Source organism: Salvia hispanica, chromosome 4 (assembly GCF_023119035.1).
Source record: "Salvia hispanica cultivar TCC Black 2014 chromosome 4, UniMelb_Shisp_WGS_1.0, whole genome shotgun sequence".
NCBI classification, from domain to species: Eukaryota; Viridiplantae; Streptophyta; class Magnoliopsida; order Lamiales; family Lamiaceae; genus Salvia; species Salvia hispanica.
In genome coordinates, this window is record NC_062968.1 from 40,750,768 (window position 1) to 40,772,320 (window position 21,553).

General features: G+C 36.2%; 2 protein-coding genes across 4 annotated transcripts; one reads left to right on the forward strand and one right to left on the reverse strand.

Annotated features, from left to right (window-relative positions):
• The first annotated feature begins 10,575 nt into the window (after positions 1–10,575).
• On the forward strand, positions 10,576–15,842 carry LOC125223384 (PHD finger protein ING1-like). Of its 3 annotated transcripts, none has more exons than XM_048126513.1 (8): positions 10,576–10,660; positions 10,975–11,046; positions 13,087–13,274; positions 14,487–14,550; positions 14,681–14,774; positions 15,217–15,388; positions 15,465–15,607; positions 15,694–15,842. In XM_048126513.1, the coding sequence occupies exons 1-7, from the start codon at positions 10,633–10,635 to the stop codon at positions 15,573–15,575; spliced, it is 729 nt and encodes a 242-aa protein (XP_047982470.1). In that variant the 5' UTR covers positions 10,576–10,632; the 3' UTR covers positions 15,576–15,607; positions 15,694–15,842. The 3 variants fall into 3 exon arrangements, with proteins under 3 accessions (XP_047982470.1, XP_047982471.1, XP_047982469.1); XM_048126514.1 differs by having other exon boundaries at positions 15,465–15,597; XM_048126512.1 differs by having other exon boundaries at positions 15,465–15,842.
• An 878-nt stretch (positions 15,843–16,720) lies between these two features.
• LOC125223383 (chaperonin CPN60-2, mitochondrial) lies at positions 16,721–20,629 on the reverse strand. Its single transcript, XM_048126511.1, has 17 exons — positions 20,333–20,629; positions 20,214–20,238; positions 19,992–20,123; positions 19,695–19,854; positions 19,420–19,595; positions 19,172–19,267; positions 18,836–18,940; positions 18,632–18,718; positions 18,386–18,556; positions 18,233–18,301; positions 18,071–18,148; positions 17,870–17,965; positions 17,672–17,771; positions 17,479–17,582; positions 17,286–17,391; positions 17,106–17,184; positions 16,721–17,010 (listed from the first exon to the last, which is right to left on the reverse strand). Exons 1-17 carry the CDS (start codon positions 20,368–20,370, stop codon positions 16,893–16,895), a joined length of 1,740 nt encoding a protein of 579 aa, XP_047982468.1. The 5' UTR covers positions 20,371–20,629; the 3' UTR covers positions 16,721–16,892.
• Between the last annotated feature and the right edge of the window lie 924 nt (positions 20,630–21,553).

Here is a 21,553-nt window from a genome sequence, read left to right on the forward strand (position 1 = left end):
TATCCCAATTAATTCAGGATCTTCCTAATACACGGTTTCTCCTCAATCCTTCCGTCTTCTACAATTCTCACTAAACACCCGTATCTCCTAAATTCTTCTCGATCTCACCATTTCATACCAAGTTCTCAAAGCATCTATAAGTTTTGGGCCTTCCTTTTTCTTTTCTTTTAATTGAAGTTTAGGCTAGTTTTAATTTGTTTAGAGGCCACTCTCTTTAGGTTTTAATTTGAACAATTATTAAGTTTGGGCTAAAAGCATCTATAATAGGACGCCCTAGTCATTAGGCTAGCACTAGGACTAACAAAAAACACCTTCTGCCACATAACTATGACTTCCCAGCACCTGCCATGTCATCAGGATTTCCCATAGCCCGATAATAGGCTAGCACTAGAACTAGCCGACGCCCTAGCCAAGCAAACAAATTAATAAATACATAATTAAAAATTCGATATGAATACAGAAAAAGTGCAACCATTTTAATTTCATAAGAAAATATATATAGTTCAAAAAAAATACATAGTCCAATAAAAAAAATCCATCTCCAAGCTTCAAAGAGAAGAGAAACTCGTTAATACAAGTGGTGCAAATGAAATGAAGTGCAACGAACCGTATATATAGAGTTGGAAATAAAAAAATAAAAAATAAAAAAGAAAACGCGCTCGCCGATCGTTAGCCGATCGCGTCAGCACAATAGCGGACGAGCGATCGGCTAACTCCCTCCCTCCTTGGACGACCGCTCTTCCTACTTCCGCTAGTCCGTCCCGTTCGCGCACCCAATAGTGGACGAACGCCGCGCCCTAGCTGCTAGCCGGTGGCTAGGGCGTGCGTTCGTCCGCTATTGCGGATGCTCTAATTAAATTGGAGACTTGGGTCTGCTTCTAGAATAAATGGGGCTCAGGGATAATTTTATTTATGGGGGTTATTTAATTAATTTCTGAATATTTTCGAAAGGTGAATATTTTATCCCTAAGTCCGAATTAATATAATTCGAGGGAAATTAAATTGCGAGAATTTAAATTGTACGCTTAATTGGGATTTAATTCGATATCATGATGGAAAATACAAGGAGTCAACGAAGAAATTATGTGTGCAAGCGGCAGACTGGCATTGCACGCGACGACATGGGCGGCGGCCGAATAATAAAAAAATTTGCAAAAGCCGAGAAACGAGATAAAAGATCTTAATTAGGGTGCATGCATTCTAATTAGTAGTTTTCTCGCGCTAATTGATCTAAAGGGAATTGTTCCGTGTGACTCTAAGTTCGGAACGAGGAAATCAAGTGCGATATCTTTAAGCGAACGAGGTGGACTTTCTTTTAATTTAAGAAGTGCCATTCATGAAATATTTTGGGCTTTGTTTTACCCAAATATGCTAAATCTTTTGACATGAAATGATTGATTATCATGCCGTGTTTTGGATTTTGTGGAATACCTATTTTCCTGGCTTTTTGCTGGTTGCCTGGCTTTACCAAATGATTAATCGAATTCGGGTTTAAGTGTGGACGACAAATCCCGCATAGACTAGTGTACACCATGTGGGGACCGTTTGCTATTTGTCATGCATTTGGCCGGTCTAGTGACCGTCGTGGAATGTGGCCACATTCCCGGTTCACAAGTTTATTTCAGATAGTGTATGGACAACGGAAAATGGTTGGCCGACTGATTTTATGGAAATGAAATACTTTTAGTGTACTTGGGTTATTTTAAAGCTAAACCTCATGGTCACTCGAAATTGGCTTGACAAGTATTTATTGAATATATTATTTTGGCAACTGTCCACTAAGTATCTTTTCAAGTACTTAGCTCTGCATGTGTTTTCCTTGTGTGCAGGTTGAGCTATGACAAGTCGTGGTGGGTGTTGAGTGGAGCCTTTGAAGTCTACTTATTATCTTGTACATAATGAGTCGTGTCTCACACATGACATCATTCTTTTACTCTTGATTGCTTCTGCTAAGACTATATATTATTTTGAATAATGCACTTTGCGCCGAGATAGTTTAAAACTTGATCACTTTGATACATCCCTTTTGATGACTAAATAAATGGTTATTCTGTCTTGTCTGTCCAAGTATGATATTACTTCCATTCCCACTTCTTTCCCGCTTCTTATATCCTCCCCAGTCACGATCAACCGTACTTTCTATCCTTAGAAAGGGCGGGTGTGACAATAAGAATGTTTAAAGATGTTAAAGATGTTTCGTTAACTTTAGCATGCATGATTTATAAATATTCTTTTTTTCATCATTTATAAATAATGCTATTATCTTTGTTGCAATTTGTGTTAGAGCTGTAGGAATATTTATTCGAACGAATGTAAAATTCTAACAGAACATCATGTATGTTCTTGGTGTTGAAAGATTTCTTCAAAGGTCTATTCCGTTCACCATTAACTATGATAATTCCTTGAAGTTCACGGGAAAAACTAAACTATTTTGAAAGTTCATAATTTTATAGGTAATTTGCCCTTATTAAAACAACGTGCAGTTATTATTATAAAATTTTGCCAACACATCTATGTAATAAAGGACGTGCAAGAATTATTATATTATACACACTTAAAATCATTACAAGATAAGCTAGACAACTAATCTATCCCCATTATGAAATATTTTCAACACATCTAGTGAAAACGTCGTGCAAATATTATTATATTATAACAGCACATGATTCCTAAATCATTAGGCGTTAAGCTAGGCAATTAATTTATTCCTATTGTCGATGCATGCAAGCCACTTTAAGAATTGGCCCTTTAATTCAGTTCCAAGTCAACTATCTTAACGTTAACCTTAATTACGTACGAAACTACTATATAGTTAACTATATTTATTGATTAGTTTGACTTCAAATTGTATTTGTGTTACTCCAACGTAGCCAAATATGCTAATTGTCAATCGAATTATATCCTGTATTTATTCATTTTCAACTTGCAAATATTATTCGAAAACAAAACATTTGTAGTCCATTGGATCTTATAATCTAACGGTTAGATTAATGTCACGTGTCATCTAATAATATAGATTATTAGTCTAATAATGTAACTTAGCTAATAATATATTATTTTGATAATATAATGTACTCCCTCCGTCCCGGCTAAGATGACACATTGCTTAGCCGGCACGAGGTTTTAGGAGTTATTGGTTAAAGTGTTTAATTGGAGAGAGAAGGTGTGTGTAAATATTAAAGTAGAGAGATAAAGAAAGATGAATATTTTAATAGGAGTGAGAAAAAGTGGTTGAGTGTATGAATTGGAGAGAGAAAGTTACCAAAAAAGGAAATGTGTCATCTTAGTTGGGACAAACTAAAAAGGAAAACGTGTCATCTTAAGTGGGACGGAGGGAGTAGCATTTTAGTCTAATAATGTAGCTTGGCTAATGATGAGCAGAATGTTCTTTCTAACGCACACTATAGGTAAACAAGTAAAGCCACAAACGGGTCCGGCAGATTCACTAAACCATAAGGTCAAGCAGATCTTAGACCTATTCGGGTGTCGTCGGTTGCATATCAAGCTACTATTAAAACCTTAATCCACAATATTATTGGCTAGTATATGGAAGTAAGGATCGACCCCACAAGGATGAAGGGGTTAAAAATGTGTTTGGAGGTTTTGGAAAGGATTTCGGCTGCTGCCACACAACTAGTGGGTTAAGTATAAATTTACTGGGCTTAGCGGAATTAAAAGACTATTCTATCTACTTGACCTAGGGGACAAGAAACGTACGGACGTATGCATGAGTATCGAACACGAGTGAATGCTTAAATCTGAACTAAACGATTGAAAACACCTGCCATAACAACGATCATGTTGAACCTTTCCTGAAATAGCCAAACAAACATGCAACCGCAAGTAGGGACCAATTTCCTAACTAACGAAGGTGGCAGACTACCCGTAAAAGTTTAAAAAACAAAGCAAGATGCAGATCTGATCCTAACCACTAAACTACTTCATCTTCTTCAGGGAATCCATCGAAAGAAACAATACGAAACAGAGCATTGAACACCATTAAAACAGAACAAATCACAAATCACAAATCAAGACATAAACATGAAATTCAAGCATGAAACTACCATATCTAGGCGTGGTATCGTATCGAAAACGTTGTATCGTGTATCATATCGAAAATATCGATATGAAAGAATTTCATATCATTATCGTATCGAAAGTTTCGATATATCGAATTTCGATATATCAAACTTTCGATATAAAAAAAATTCATATCGTTATCGTATCGATATTTCGATATCGTACCGAAATTCGATATATCGTTAAATATCGATATATATCGATATGTATCGAAAATAAAATATCGATATATATCGAAAATATCGATATATCGAAAATTTTCGATATATATCCTATTTTAGATATAAAACGATATATCGCGATATAAGGAAATTCATATCGTTATCGTATCGAAAACTTACGATACGATATCGTATCGTATCGAAAATTACGATGTATCGGAAATTCGATAATTTTTTGATATTTTTCGATACGATACGAGCGATATATTATTTTTTCGGTATTTTTCCCCTGCCCTAACCATATCTAAGCTACTCGACCCAGCGGAATTGAGAATGAACAGTAACAAGCCATAACCATGCAGAATCAACACTATTCAACACTATTCAACCAGATCCCAACATCACCATAGTCAGATCCATCCTCCTCAACTCAGATCCACAAAACCAACTTGAATCCAACCAATTCCAAGATCCAACATCTTATCAATTGCTAAATGCATCCAAAACAGTAAAAACCCAAAATCAACGCCTCAAAACCCAAAGAAACATCAACAGAAACATCCATCACATTCAGATATAAACCAAATCACAAGATCTAACGTCGAGATTCACAAAACATCAACGATAACTTCGGAATTCAACACAAGGAGTTCAAACACCAGCAAATATCTTAAAGTATAAAAGTTAAACTAAAACAGAAATTGGAAATTGTTTCTTCGCCCACTTGGGACGGTGTTACACAGCTAAACTCGAACAAGACACCACCACAGCAGCCAAAATTTCATCCCATAACCAAGTGCTCAGACTAAATGAAGTAGATTTTGAAGTGGATTGAGCTATCGGGAGAATTGAGCTAAGAGTAGAACTGCCTCTTCTTTGGATATCCATCCTTTATATAGGTGAGACTCTGATTCCTAGGGCGTCTTCATGCTGATTTGACACTTGTACCCCTGAGAAGGATCTTTAAAAATTTGCTCTTTTGCTCCCATTCTGCTCCTGTCGCCATCTTTCTGATTCTCCTAGGTCTTAGCGGCAACTTCTGGTACTTCACTTTAAATTCCACTCGATTGCATCTGTCAGGTCAATTTGCACAAATTCCTAGGTCTAGCAGATTTCTTACGCACCTGAACTTAGAAATACATGTTAGCTCCCCGAAAACACAGAAATTTACCCCATAACCAATGCATGAAATGAGTCTTATCAGCTAATAATGTAACATCTTAGTCTAATAATGTAGCTAATCACAACCATCCAATCCAAGGATCCAAGGGCTGTGATTTGTTTGATGCTAACACTAAAGAGATGTGAGGACCCTAATACATCCCCTACATACAGTCCTATTATATGTAAATTCATCCCTTAGTGTAGAAATAGAGACCGAATTATATCCTTTAGATTTAGTTTTTTATGGATGAGATGAGGTGATATAGTGAAAATTTTCATTCTTCATCAGGTAGCCAAATTACATCAACTAAGGGTAATTTTTGTCAAATAAAATTCATAGTTTATTACTTTATTTAGTAGGATAAGTACTTCATTTCAATAGTTTATTACTTCATTCGATTTTGAATTTGAATTTCATAAATTTTTGCAAACTTTAAATCGAATAGACTATGTGAAGTTTTTTTATAAATGAAGTATTTCTTCTTTATTATGATGTATTCAAATGTCAATATTGATGAAATTGTAATCTCGTTGGGGAAGTTATAACTTCATTTAAAAAGGTACTGGATTAAAGTAATAACCCACTTGAAGTTTAATGAAGTAATTTGACGAAGTGGTGTACTTGTTGAATTAATTAAATGCACGTATGAATGAAGTAGTGTCACTCTTCCTCATCTGCTCTAGAATCCTTTAGAGTACTAACGTAGTTCAATAAAGCGATGAAACTATTTGAATGAGTTAATATAATAGAAAAATGAACTAATGACCTTTTCAAAATAAGTACTCCATCCGTCCCATAAAAGATGTCACACTTTCCTTTTTAGTTTGTCCCACAAAAGATGTCACATTTCCATTTTTGAAAAAAGTTCTCTCTCACATGAATATAAAAATTATATTTTCTCTCTCCATTTAACACACAAAACAAAACCTCCTAAAATTGCGTGCCGTCCCACAAGTGTGACATCTTTTGTGGGACGGAGGGAGTACTATAGAAAGTTAAATAATGTAGTAATAACCTAGGTTAATGAAGTAATAATCTATTTGAATGGACTAATATTGAAATCCAAATAATGACAATCTCCACTCCGAAATGCCTTCGAAATGCCTTTAATCAACCACAACGATTTCCACCAGAAGTCCATCAATTCAAACCGGATGAAGATATATTGTACTCGAAGCTTCTCTCGCGCGAATCCGCCAAATCCTCCTTCTACATCTACTATGGCTATGTGTTGGGGTATATTGCAGCAGAAATTGCAAATTAAATAAATCCACAAAAGAATTTATTTATGAGATTGTGTAGATCGATTCAATTTCATGCTTGAACATGTAGAGACATATTATTGTGCAATTAATCACATAATTTAAATTAAATTATGATGTTGAATACTTACAATTATGATTCTCCAAAGAATCGAAGTGGCTTGCTACTTCTCCACGTGTAGATCTTGAAACTTGAATATGATTGCAAGACCAAGGATCTTCTAACCTATGACCCTTGACTCTATAGATCCAAATTCCTTGTGGGAGGAATCTTTTAGAAATTATAAGGATCTTGAAAGAGAAGACAAGAAAGCCAAGAACACACAAAAGGGGAATTTTCGAGAACCCCTATGGGAGAGAGGGGGCCGAAAATTCTAGAGTGTGGAGGCTAGGGTTTTGTTGTGTTGTTGTCTCCTCTCCTTACATCCTTATTTATAGAGTTTATGATAGGTTAGGTTAGGGATCTATGGGGCTTGGATTGGACCTCTCCAATTGGACCTTCTTTACTAATTATAACCCATAATTCAATATAAGGTCAATGGAATATTTCTTTTGCCACTATCGAAGAAATGTTGACCGCCTATCCAATCCGTGATTACAAACAATCCGGGTTAACCCCTTTAATATATTATTTCCCGTATCTAAGACTTTCTATATCCATTAATTAATTTGTAGTCTGCTATGGACTTTAAATTAATTAACATCTTTTTATTTCCAAGAGTTTGTCCAGTACGAGATGTATATTAAAATAATATACTTTACTTTTCTAACTATTCTTGGATTAAATCCAAACCGGCCGGGTTTCCAAATAATAGAACTTCTCTCGAACACCTCTAGGGGATATAGTCAAACCACGCAGGCACACGTTTCAATGTAATAATAAAACTGACACCATACTAGTTATTAATTACTACTACCCAAGATATCAAGAATATTGGATTGCGAAAAACCCGCACCTACTGATAAGTCAAAGCAGTGTGTGATTAAATAACGTGTGTCCTATATTATTACAAATATTAAGAAATATTAAATCTCTAAGACATCGTCTTACAGTAGATAGCAACAAAGACGTGTCTATACTTTAGATCCATTCAATGCTATACCACACCCGTGTCACTAGTCATTCTCAAGGTAAAGACGATTTTCGGATGGACACTGCAACCTTTCATGATAGGTAGTCAAAGCCTATCTAGGTTGTGAAAAAGCTTTACTTCTACTCCGGCTGGGCCATCTACTGTGATGACCTTCCTGTTCCACGACCCAGCCTTCAATATAGAAGACTTAGACTGATTTTACTTGCCGGCGTTTTAATCATATAATTAAATATATAATTAAATACGGTCAATACCCATTAAAGTAAAATACACAGTATGAAGAAAACATTTATTATTCTCATTAAATAAGGAGAGTTTACAATATACAAGCAATTTATCAAATTCATAAATAAACTCGAAAGATGTTTTTTAGTATATATATTCCAACACTATGTCCCTAACACCGTCTCTGTCGTTTGGGAGACACAGTCCATGCATGCCAAAGCAGAATTCCACCGGGAATCACCAAATCCATTTGCTATCGTTCTACACCACTGGTAGAAGCAAAACCATTAAATTGAACGATCAAACTGAAATAATAGCATCTTGTGCAGGAGAAGATGAGCTCTTGAGATTGTGATCTTCTTTGGATTTACCCATCGGCCATCGCTGCTGAAGATGAAATGATTTCCCTCTCAAACGAAACAAGACCTAATCGCCTCTACTGAAAATAAAAATTAGAAAATTACCATCTGCAGCTGATAGTTGAGGTCATCCACAACACATGAAAGGGTTGAGGAGTTGCTGACTCCGATGCGATGGGGCTGGCGAGGTCGCGCGATGGAGGTAGTCGTCGGCATCGGGGGATGGGTGAGAGATAATTATATAGAGAGAAGTGGGTTGGGTTTGGGAAGGGAGGAAGAAGGGCATATACAGTAACTGCATCATTTTTGTTCTTCCAAAACTACCCTTATGTCAATTTGATTAATAAAACATCTCTTTTAGCTAGGGATGGAGAGAGTATAAGACATGATAATCACCAATTTGATGTGAGACAATAATGAGGGTTTTCAACAAGCCATGTGGATACAAGACAAAGAGATCCACGTCAACTTAGGGCTATTCTGAAATCGTAAAAATGGACCACAAATTCCCTTAAAATGTCTCACATGTAAAGTATCCAAGAACATATAGATCAAACAAGATCATCCGAGTTTGAATATGCGTTTTCGACCGTCCATGTACATATGTATATTTCATCATGCATAAAATACTCGACTCAAGATAGGTCAAATCCATTGCATCTGACTCTTGGGGAGAATAATCAAATCCCTACAATTAAGGCTGGCATTATAAAATATTAATATGATGTAAATCCAGGCTATAAAGGCTTGTAATCAAGATGTACAAGATGAAAACCTTAGCTTGACACTGACCTTAGAATCCGTCCTACTGCTATATAAACCCTCTAAAAACAACAATCAAAACATAACCAAAACACTCAGGTGAACAAATATGGCTAGGAAACTCATGCTTTTCCATATGTTGATGGCTGTATCCATGTTAGCCACCCGCCTCGAAGCCGGGGGCAAGTTTCCTATAGTGCACTTCATCGACGCCATGAGCAAGCCAATCGATCTTCACATCAGATCCGGTGGCCTGTCGAGCTCGGCTCAGCTACAGCCTGGCCAGGATTACGGGATGAGACTGAAAGTGGACGACGTACATTCCGTGATGAGCGTATGCGGCTCCACATTTGCGTCGTTTAATGCGTACGAGCCGGCCCGTGATAAAGGGCACGCCGCCGTGTTTTGGAGAGGTAGCTACAAAGGGTTTTACATGAGCCATGACAAGGTTCATTGGAATCTGGTGGCTCGTTGGGAATATGAATAGTTTTCTATTTTAATTTTGTAATCATGAGTTCAAACAAATTTAGTTAAATTTGTCTCTTTTTGTATGTTGTAGTAGCATTCTGTTATGAGAATCAAGCTTTGTGTTTTTATTATTTCTGCAACGTCTGTTTGTAAGTGTGAATAATAAAATGTGGTATTAAATTTTGAGCAAATGTCATTCTAATTTTTTTCTAAGATTGATCGCAACCTGATGTGCAGCAGCTATTTTTTTTAATGTGCTTAATTGTGAATCAATTCCATAACCTTCCGTGTCACATTTTTGTGCCTATAAATAGGTGGAGTTTGGGAGAAAAGAATAAAACTATAACAAACATTTTCCACTTTCTCTAGCTATCTACATCATAGTGTGTATTTTAGCATTGTCTAGCTCGATTCTCGTAATTCCATCAAGTTTGCGGGTTTTTAGCGGGCTTGAGGTGCTTCTACACGCTAACAGGAAATCGTTTTATCTTTGGGGACAATAAACCAATCCGTGAGCACTAGTCGGGCCGTAATTTGTCGTGTGGAAATAGGGCTTTCCTTGACTCGATTTATTGTTCGTTTGTTTTATTATTTTCACTGTAATTTCCCTTCCACTTATTATTGTCATTTCCATATTAATTAATCTCTTTCTCTCTCTTATTTTTTTTTTCTCTTTTTCTCCTACATTATTTATATTTTCTATTTTATTTTACCAATTTCTGATTAAAACTCGTAACGATCACAAATAAGACTATTTTTTGTACATAGATGAAGTAATATAATTAATTACTTTTACATAACAAGTATTCCCTTCATTCCGACTAAAATGATATACGTATTTTTTAATCGAGAGATTTTAAGATTTGTTGATTAATATGTTTTAAGATTTGTTGATAGCAATTAGATAAATTTCATTATTTTCAACAATTTATCCTAATTAAACATTGTGAATAAAAATATTTTACTTTATATAAATAGAAGTTTTCACAAACTCAACCTTGTATCTGGCGTGATGCTTGCAACAAGCTGTTGATCAATTTATTTTTTCCTTAAGCAATGTCTATCAGCGAGGAATTCCAAGCTAGTAAGTAGTTTCATCTCTAGATTTCCTTTTTATTTTTTTCTCGTGTAGTTTTCCGGAACCCGCGTTCGTCAGATTGACCTAATTTCCTTGAAAATTCTCGTGTAATCGTTTGAATCTGTTAATCTGAATTGAAATTGGTCTGGTTTGCCTCTATTTGAAACGTTCCTTTTTACTTAATTGGGGAAGCCGAAGTTTTACAATTTTTCATCTGATTTTAGCCAATTTATATTGTGGGAATCAAGTCGTGAATAATATGCTCTCTTTTGTATTGAATTATGCTGATGCTTCTTCTTGTTTGTTTTGTTGCTGAAAAGATATTGAAGCCTTGCCCAATATAATACAAAGGAAATATGCTCTGTTACGAGATTTGGATAAGAGCTTGCAAGGTATGTCACACCAGAAAATTATTACTCCTGTTGTTTGTTTGTTATCTTTAGTTCTTTCCTTTTTTGGTTGGAGTCGTCTAGTCACGCATGTCGGTAGCTTAGTTTCTTTAGGCGTCTCTGGTAGTCTGTTACGGACTCAATGTCTGGGCCCTCTCCCATAACAGGCTAGTCTTGTGTGTTGAGTTCTCCTAGTTGGTATGTATCATAGTCACACATGTCGGTAGTTTAGTTTGGTTGGGAGCCCTGACTATTTAATTCTCTCAAGGTTTGTTCGAGGGTGGTTCGGAATTTTGAGAGCACACATGTTGGAATTGATAGATGATTGTACTTCCTTTGCTATGAAGGTATATACTCCTTGGATGGTTGATAAGGATTGGTAATTTCTTTTGAACACCTTGGTATTGAACGACAATAGCTAAAGGCGAAGCCTTCCTTAGTGAAATAATTGTATGCTCTCTGATTCTAAGTTAATCGATTCGTATACCTTTATGGACGTCTCAAGCTAAATTACTCATTCTTCTTTTGGCAAAAATCAATCCTTTAAACCTTCCTTATATTAGTCCTACTTTGTTCTTTTTTCATTTATTTAATTTATTGTCTCTCCATTAACTATTTTATTCTCTTTCTACTTAACTCACTAAACACCATCTTAAATCAGGCCAAAAAGAAACGTCTCGATTAACTAGATTTACTTGGAACAAAGGGTATCTTTTATTTCCTACTTCTCTTGCAATGTATTGCTTTTTGCTTACAAACAAACACGACCTTCTTCACTTTCATTCTCTTACACAGGACAACTCAAACCATTTGGTTGTACACTGCCCCATTTGATTGTCAGTGAAAGTTCACCACACCATTTTATACGCAGTGAAAGGCGGTGGTACTGAAATAACAATGAAACTAAAGATATAACCATGAAACTAAGATATGATAACTAGAAGACTCTTTCTTAACTAAGGATATCTGACAATCTAAAGTTGTCTTCAAGTGGTATCCATAGTCTTCTCTTTGCCCATCCGTATGCTAAGACTCTTCTCTGCGTCTTCTCTCTTCTTCCGTATTGCTCATTTGTGCACGAGCCGCATGAGCCACAAGTGCACGCTATCAAAGTGCATGACCAGGCCACGCCTAAAGTTTCTGGTGGCAGTGACGTTGACGACTCTCCAAGGGTGGTTCCTCTTCCACCTTGAGAACAAGCTGTTTTTGAGCACCATTGCAGCTGATACGGATCATCACGGACGTGGAAACAGTAAACGAGATGTGAAGAGGATAGAGTCAGTTTTTTCGTGGTTATCTTTATTTCTTTCTTTTTTGGTTGGAGTCTTGTAGTCATGGATGTCTTTGATTGTTTTGTTTTTTCAGGTATCATTATTTTGCGTCTCTCTAGTATTTGATTTGGTTAGAATTCTTGGCTATTTCATCCCTTGGGGTTTGAAAGGGGAGACAGTCTGGAATTTTAGTTTGTATTGGTACTTGGCCAAGGCCTCTCAAGAGGAGTCTGTATTCTCGTCCAATTCAATCGTTCATTTATGAGTTGTATTGTCAATCCATTTGTGTGCATATTTTTATCTAACAGTTGCAGTGATTGTTCTCTGTCATTATCGCTAACATCTTGTGTGAAACTGATTGGCAGTCTATAAGAGTAGTTGCTCTTACATTTTGTTTCTTGAAGGTTGTCTTTGTACTTGTTCAAACAGCATAAACTATTCAAGTCAGTGTCGAATAAAGAGAAATGGCTAGCTTCTACAAGTCTAATTTGTATAATCTAAGCTTTCAACTCAGTGTCGTATACAGTGGAATGGTTTATAATATTTCACCATAGTGTTCTCTCACTGCTTGCTAGATTCCTATATTTTAACTTTTCAACCTGTCTGCTACATAAACCAGGCAATACTGATAAAGTTTTGCTTGGGATATGAACTGGTTCCTTTCTTCTCAGCATTTCTGGATTTTCAAACGTGTAAGAAAAAATCCATACAGAAACATGGTGGCCATGCTTTCTTGTCTCATTGATTTCCTGTATCTTATATCAACAAACAGAAATTCAGAAGCAAAACGAACAGCGCTGTGAACAGGAGATAGATGATATGAAGCGTGGTATAAAATCCGGTAGCATCACACCCAATTCTTCTCTTCTCAAATTTACAGACGATGCTGTAGATGAGCAAAAACATGCCATAAGGATTGCCGATGAGAAAGTAGCATTGGCGGTTCAGGCTTATGACTTGGTACTGAACCAACACTCCCTAATCTGTGTGGTGATTCTATATGATAGTGTGCTTTGTTTTTGAATGCGTATCAAGATATTTTCATCGTTCCTGATTGTATCTTAATCTAATCATTACTTTAATCTTATTCCAATAATACTTGTTTATAATTTATTAATTTCCTGTATGTGTATATATTAGCTCTGTTTGTTATTTCGTGTTTATGACTGGGGATACTAAGAACTTCTACTTTTAGCTGATGTATCTTGCTTTGGTTTCAAACAATATGTATATTGTTAAAGGGGGAGAGACCTGCACATGAACTGTTTAATAATTTGACAGACAAAATAGTAATGATCAGTTGGCAAACCAACACATGCCAACTGCTTCAAGAAAAGACTCTAAAGACACTTCTTGGAATTAAACGCATTAAACTCCCCTTTGCGTGGATCTTTGGCCAATGCCAATGCCGATGCCGATGCTACTAAATGCAAGACATAGATAAACCCCTCACAAACCTCAAGGGTATTTATTCTAATCATTCCTACCATGAAACCAAATAGTCGAGAACTGATAAAGAAGACATAATGAAAGGACTGTAATCAAAACAAACTACTGGAAATAAGAAAGACTCTACTAACAAATATATCTCTTTAACTCTTGATCCAACTCAGCAAAGAATGCAACCTTCCTTGGGCCTCTCGTGTCGACCTTCAGCGGTCCATCCGTACTATCATATATACTAGAGATACTGCAGGAAAGCCTGTTCACATAAAAAAATTAAATTGGATAACTGGAGAAATATACAGTTACCTTATTGCTTTTGATTATGGTAACACATAAACTGTAAGTTTGGGTTTAATCCGTACAAGACATGGAAACATGGGATATAATGAATATCTATTGGTCAACAGGATGTTGTAGTTCTGGTACTAAGATTGGGATCCTTGTACAGATCTCATGAAACATGTTTTCTTTAATGCAGAGTTTTAAAAGTTGATCATTTTTCTTTGACAAGAATCCCTCTTGTTCAAAATTGTATGATTACTGAATGGTTATATGACCAATAGACTTGAATATCAAAATCGAAGATGTGTTGGATATGGAGAATCATCATAAATCCATGATATTGTGGTAAAAGAGGATTTCCTAAACATAAATGGGATTACTTTCTTGCATGTACTATAGAGCTTTCCTGGCTTAATCTGTGCATATAGCTTGTTGCTGGAAAAGGTAGACACTCACATTCAACAGCTTGATCAATACTTGAAGAAATTTGATGAGGATCTTCGGCGTGGTATTCATCTAGTTGCTCTAATATAACTCTTTATCTGAATATGGTCCAGTTGCAGAGTGCCATCTGCTAATGTGTACAATGAATATATATCTTGTTTCTCACAGTTAATGTATCTTTTGGTATGAAACAGCCGAAAGGGATGCCATAGCTGCAACTCCTCCAACTCATGATATGAATGTCAAAGCTGGAAGGTCTGGCGAAACTAGCAATAGAGGGCGTAAGAAGTAAACCCTTACTCTGGACTCAAATAAATAGAATTTCTGTGCAATTGTCTAGAACTTTGCATGATTTGTATATTCAGATTTCCCTTGTGAACGTTACTTTTACCTAAATCCGAAAATTATGTGTTGTGTGAGAGTGTTAATTTAACTAAAACCCAAGTCATTCCCAACTCCCACACAGAAGAAAAAGAGGAGAAACTGCGAGCAGGCAATGATGCTGTATGTGATAATCCTTGTTGGCTAGTGCGCTTTAGGTTTGTAGCTCAGTTTTCGAATATTGTAAATTCTCTGGGATGTCAGCTACAGGAATGAATGTAAAATAGCTAGTCGGGAGCCAGTCTATCTGTTGATGGAAAGAACTATTGTTGTCTTATGGAAATATTTTTAGAGCCTTATGAGTGCTAGTATTTGATTTTTGATTGAGTAAATGTAATCTTTTATGCAGGACGCGCGTTGCAGCAGCAAATGTATCTGTGGCCTCAGCCTCCGGAACTGGTGCAACGACTGCAGCAAATCCCAGCATGGAATTAGATCTGCCTGTTGACCCAAACGAGCCCACGTATTGTTTCTGCAACCAAGTGAGCTATGGTGAAATGGTTGCATGTGACAATCCCGATGTAAGTAAACAACTCCCTCCTTGCTTCTTTCCCACCTTTGAGTTGAGATGACAAAATTTGCGGCTTTTGTATGCAGTGCAAGATAGAATGGTTCCATTATGGCTGTGTTGGGCTTAAAGAACAGCCAAAAGGCAAATGGTATTGTTCAGATTGTGTCGGGAGCCAAAGGCGTAGGAAAGTGAGATAACGGACTCTGACTTGCTTCCCGAGTAATACTTCGTATGTTAATAAAAACTTCCACATTTCGAATTTGAACTACAAAGTCATGACTGAATTTGCGGTGTAACGAGTGCACTTTGCTACAGATATATGAAGAGTGATGATATAGCGTTGTCGACTTCATGCAATATAGCACCCATTGATAATGTACTCTCGTTCTGCGCAAACTCTGATATTATTATCGATGAGAATGGAGTTATCAAAGATTAGATGTATTCATATTATTTTGGATCAAGTTTAATAGTATTTGATTTAATTTCAAATATATATTGTGTGCATAATTCTTTCAAACATAATTTCATTCTACCAAACAAATACTCCATCCATCCCACAATAAGAGTCATGTGTTGTCATTTCGATTTGTCCCACAATAAGAGTCTTATTTTACTCCCTTTTATCATAAATGGTAAGTAGATTTTACATTTCATTAACTTATTCTACTTACATTTTACTATAAAACTAACATATATAAGTAAGACTTATATTCCACTAACTTATTCAACAAATTTTTTCTTTATACTCCCTCCGTCCCATTAAAAATGCAACGTTTTCCTTTTTTGGTTGTCCCATTAAAAATGAAACGTTTCCTTAAATGGAAACAACTCTATCTCTACTTTTTCATCTCTCTTACTTTACTCTCTCTTCATTAACTCACAAAACAACACTACATAAAATCCCATGCTGATTCTCAAATATTGCATTTTAAGTGGGACGGAGGGAGTATTTCTTAAAACTCATGTCATCTTACTATGGTAAGGACTCCTATTGCTATTGCTAGACAGGGAGAGGAATTTAGAAGTATGATTCAAATACAATTCCAATTTCATTTATTTCTATTTTCATCTGTCCCAAAAAATTTGTCATTTATCACCTTTAATTTTTTTTTAGTGTCACTTTTTCATTTTATTATTTTTAGTAATGAATCATACATTTCACTAACTCATTCTTATCCATATTTTATTATAAAACTAGGACTTACAAGCTACCAACTTTTTTAACCGACTTTTTATTATATTCCTTAAAACTTGTGCCAACTTAAACGGTGACAAACTTAGCCATGATCGTCTACAAAATCTCAAAATCAATAACTGTAGAATTTCTTGAGAGTGAAAATGAGATGAAAAGTGGCGGAGAGATAAATAATTAATGGACAATTCCAAAACAATTGAGTCTAACTAACCCTACCAAACCAACTCGCCCTATCATTACATCCCGCTTAAAAATAACACAACTCTCTTTTATTCTTTTCTTCTGTTCAACAATTGTTAAGCAGCATTCTTTCACCTCAGTAGTCCATGCCACCCATTCCTCCCATGCCCCCGCCGCCCATTGGTGGTCCAGCTTTCGGCTCTGTCGGTTGCTCCACCACAATCGCCTCTGTCGTTGTCATCAATGAAGAGACACTGCCAAACAAAGCAATTATAGCCGAACATCGGTCATGGGAGAGACATAGGAATATTTGTAAAGTTCTATTTATCCAGAGAGTGGGGGGTTTTACCTAGCAGCATCAACGAGCGCAGTTCTAATGACCTTCAACGGGTCGATGATACCAGCCTTTACCATATCCACGTATTCACCTATTTGTCACAATTTATACATACATTTTTAGGATTCAGAGCATAAAACAGCACACAATCTCTATTGAAAAGCACGGTATTATTATGTATCCATATATTACCCTTAGCTGCATCATATCCGAGGTCTGGATTTTCTGATTCCAACAATTTGCCAACCACAACGGCACCCTCCACACCGGCATTTGCTGCAATTGTGTAAACCGGTGTCTACATTTACAAAACCTAGTACGTTAGGGCAGAGGTCGAGGTATATCTGGTGCCATTACTATAATGGATCATATCATCAAATCATACCTTCAAAGCATTTTGAATAATTTGGACACCAATCTTCTGATCGAAGTTGGCTGTTGGCAGCTTCTCCAATTCTTTGGCTGCGTAGAGGAGAGCAACACCTCCACCTGTAATATAATAGGAAGATCATCTCAGCATCTCTTTCCTGATTATTCAGCTAAAAATTTAAGAAAACGTGGTGAAACAGAAAACATACCGGGCACAATCCCTTCCTCTACAGCTGCTTTTGTGGCATTAAGAGCATCAGTCACTCTATCTTTCTTCTCACCAACTTCTGCTTCGCTAGCTCCTCCAATCTAAGAGAATGTTTAAAAATGTTAGTCATATTCATCCCATTTAAGGAAAAAAACTTTTTTGATGACACAGGCAATTCAAGAAAGCAAAAAGGTGTAACCTTTAGCACAGCTACACCGCCGGAGAGCTTGGCAAGCCTTTCTTGCAACTTCTCCTTGTCGTAATCAGAAGTGCTCAATTCAACTGCTGACCTGATCTGTATTTATAGAACATACATGTAAACATGGATAAAAGAAACAGCGAAATCAAAAAGTTATTATAATCATAGCTCAAAAGCAGCACCGTAAGAATTAACACAAACCTGCTCGCATCTTTCTTCAATGGATTTCTTCTCACCAGATCCATCAAGAATAACAGTATCATCCTTTGATATGGTTACCTGAGAAGGACAAAAACCAGATCAGCTAAACCCGTAAAATGCAGGCAGGTAAAGATAACAACAAATAAGTCTAGCAGATCTAACCTTCTTGCACGATCCAAGTATATCCAGCTCCACATCATCCAAGTTCATTCCAAGCTCTTCCGTTATGACCTGTCCACATGAATTTTATTACAAAAAATGCAACACTAAATAAAATCATTGCATAAAAAAAGAAGATTATAGCATGATACATACTTGGCCTCCAGTTAAAACAGCAAGATCCTGCAAGCCCGATTTCCTGTTCTCACCGAACCCAGGGGCTTTGATTGCACAGACTTTGATTCCAGCTCGAAGCTTGTTAAGGATAAGAGTGGCCAGTGCATCGCTTTCCACATCCTCCGCGACAATCAGAAGTGGCCTTTGCCTCTGTACAGATAGACACATGCTCAACCACATATTTGTATCTACTTTGAACTTCAGAACTAAAATAAATATGCATACCTTCAAAGCCAATTCAAGGACTTTAACAATAGCATTTATGCTAGAAATTTTCTTCTCATAAATAAGAATAAGAGGATCCTCCAATTCCTATCAATGGTAAGAGCCAAATGTTAAACAATGCAAGAAGATGGGAAAATGGTTTTCTTCAAGCTAGTAGATAATTACTTACAAAAAAACCTTGTTCAGGTATTTTTAAACACTTACACATTTCTGAGTCTTCTGGTTTGTGATGAAGTATGGGGAGATATAGCCTCTGTCAAGCTTCATACCCTCAACTACTTCTAACTCATTGAACAGTGTCTTCCCATCCTACAACACCAAATAAGCCAACCACATTACTTGATAAGCACAGATAAAGCAACCCACAATTGAAAGCAAACAATTAGTATATGATTGCTCATTTGAATTTTCTATCAATATCATTAGTTCCATCAAAAGGAAACAATTGAAATTCAGAATCTATGGATGAATAGTGCAAATCTATTACTTCATTCAACAGGACAAATATATCCAAGCACTAGTTGATAATAGAGCACATACTTGAATTGTGATGACACCCTCTTTTCCAACTTTTTCCATGGCCTTTGCAATCAGCTCACCAATTTCTCTTTCTCCATTAGCAGAGATAGTTCCAACCTACAAAACGTGCGATCAAGCCGTAAGAAAAAGAGAAGAAATACAAATTAACTTCTCCACTTTAAATCACATATTGTACTTTTCATTACTAAACTAAGGGTAGAAAATACTCATTGTGGACACTGATCACAAAAAGACAGCAAACAACGTACCTGAGCAATCTCCTCCGATGTGCTAATCATCCTTGCTCTGCTTTTCAAGTTTGTAACAACAGCATCAACAGCCATGGTAATGCCACGTCTTAGATCCATGGCGTTCATGCCAGCTGCCACTGACTTGCAGCCTTCGGTGAATATTGCACGAGTAAGGACAGTAGCACAGGTTGTACCTAAAACATTCAATACACACAATTGTTAACACCATGCAACTAAACAACATGCAGCTGACGCGCAAGCGAACAACACAGAAAAAAGTGGCATGCACTCACCATCACCAGCAACATCATTGGTAGCATTTGCCACCTGTTTAACAAGGCTTGCACCAATATTCTTAACTTTGTCCTTAAATTCAATGCTCTTAGCAACAGTGACACCATCCTTTGTCACTTTGGGTGCACCCCAGCTCTGCTCAATCACTACATTACGCCCCTGAATCGAACAACCCGACATTAAACTTCTCACAACTGAGTCAGTAATACAATACTCAGATATAAATTACAAAATCAAGCTAATAACTTTACAAATTACTAAAGGGGACAAATCAAATTGCACTATAAGGTTATTACTTTAGGACCCATGGTGACTTTAACAGCATCAGCAAGCTCTTCAACACCCTTAAGCATCAAAGCCCTAGCCTCCACTCCAAATCTAATATCTTTGGCAGCATAGTTTCTGCTCCATCCCAATCTACCCCCAATCTGCACCGGACCCACAAAAGTAAATCCATTATACAGCTCAAAGCGTATCAGATAATATCGTTTTGTATGTTAAAAATCAAATCTTGGTACCTGTTGGCTGCTTTTACTCACAACGCTGCACAAAGAAACAAAAACCAAAGGAAGGGTTTTAACAATCAAGTCATAGCAAACACAGAGATGTAGTTATGGTTGTAAATCGGTTTAATTACCTGGCTTTGGAGGCTAGATTTGCTGCAAAACGATACATGTTTTGACGCAGAATTGTTGAGTTGAGATAGAGAATTAGGGGAGAAGGTGAGTATTGTGTGTGCTTTAAAAGAAATTGAGAAGAGTCTGGAAGATCTATGAAGATTGAATCTACTAGGGTTTATGGTAATGAGACGGCTCCCTCTTCATAAAAGGGTTTAAGCTTCTTGCTCCTCACGTTTTCTTATTTTTGGGTTGTTTCTTGTCTCAACCAGTTCTATTGGACACAAAATTCTAAAATTAATATTCCCTCCGTTCTGCGTAGTCATTTTGTTTTCTGCACTCGTTTTGAAAAAATGATAATAAATAGTTAAAATAAGAGAAAGTAAAGTAAGTGACAAAATAAGATAAATAAAAGTCTTATCTACATTATTCTTTTTCTTATTTTACCTTTACTCCACTTTAACTATTTATTATGATTTTTGTAAAATGAGTGCAGAAAATGAAATGACTCAACTACCGTGGAACGGAGGGAATATTCAAATTTAAATATTATTACTAAAAAAAAAGAAAGTAAGGGGATAAAAGAAGAAAGTAAGGGGATAAAAGAGAGAGTAAAAAATGGAAGGACAAAAGTTTTGTCAAAAAAAATTTAATTAAGTAAATAAAATACTATAGAGCAAACAACAGGAATCTCTTTGAGCCAATATTAGGATTTCATTTGTAATTTTAGTTCGTTCTATATAAGAAAGTTGTTTTTTGCCTTTAGTATAAATACTAAGTAGATTATATATTTTACACTTAGCCAATATCAAGCACGTGATTTCACTACAATTTTCTGATACAATTTCTAATGAGATAGCAACATTGTATATAGGCCAAATAGAGTCCTAATCCAAAGAGCTTACATTATAACAAAAATAAAAGTTTTTTCGGACTTTTGATGTTTAATTATATCTAGTAGAAAAGTAATTAGACTTTGAGCAAGCCTATGGTAAACTTTGCATGATGCATGATTTGAGTGTTATATACTTTACCTTTATATACTTTGAGAGTGAGAGAAAAAATCACTTCCCATCTTTGGAAGTTTGTCACATATGAGTGCATGAATTTGATTGCGTTATTTCATGCTGAATAAGTCTTGCTTGATTTGATTGCGTTATCTATTCTTCATCTTTTGAGGCAATTACGACGTCTAGTCCTTGTGCATTCCATACGTCTATTCTTCTGTCTTTATTGTTTTG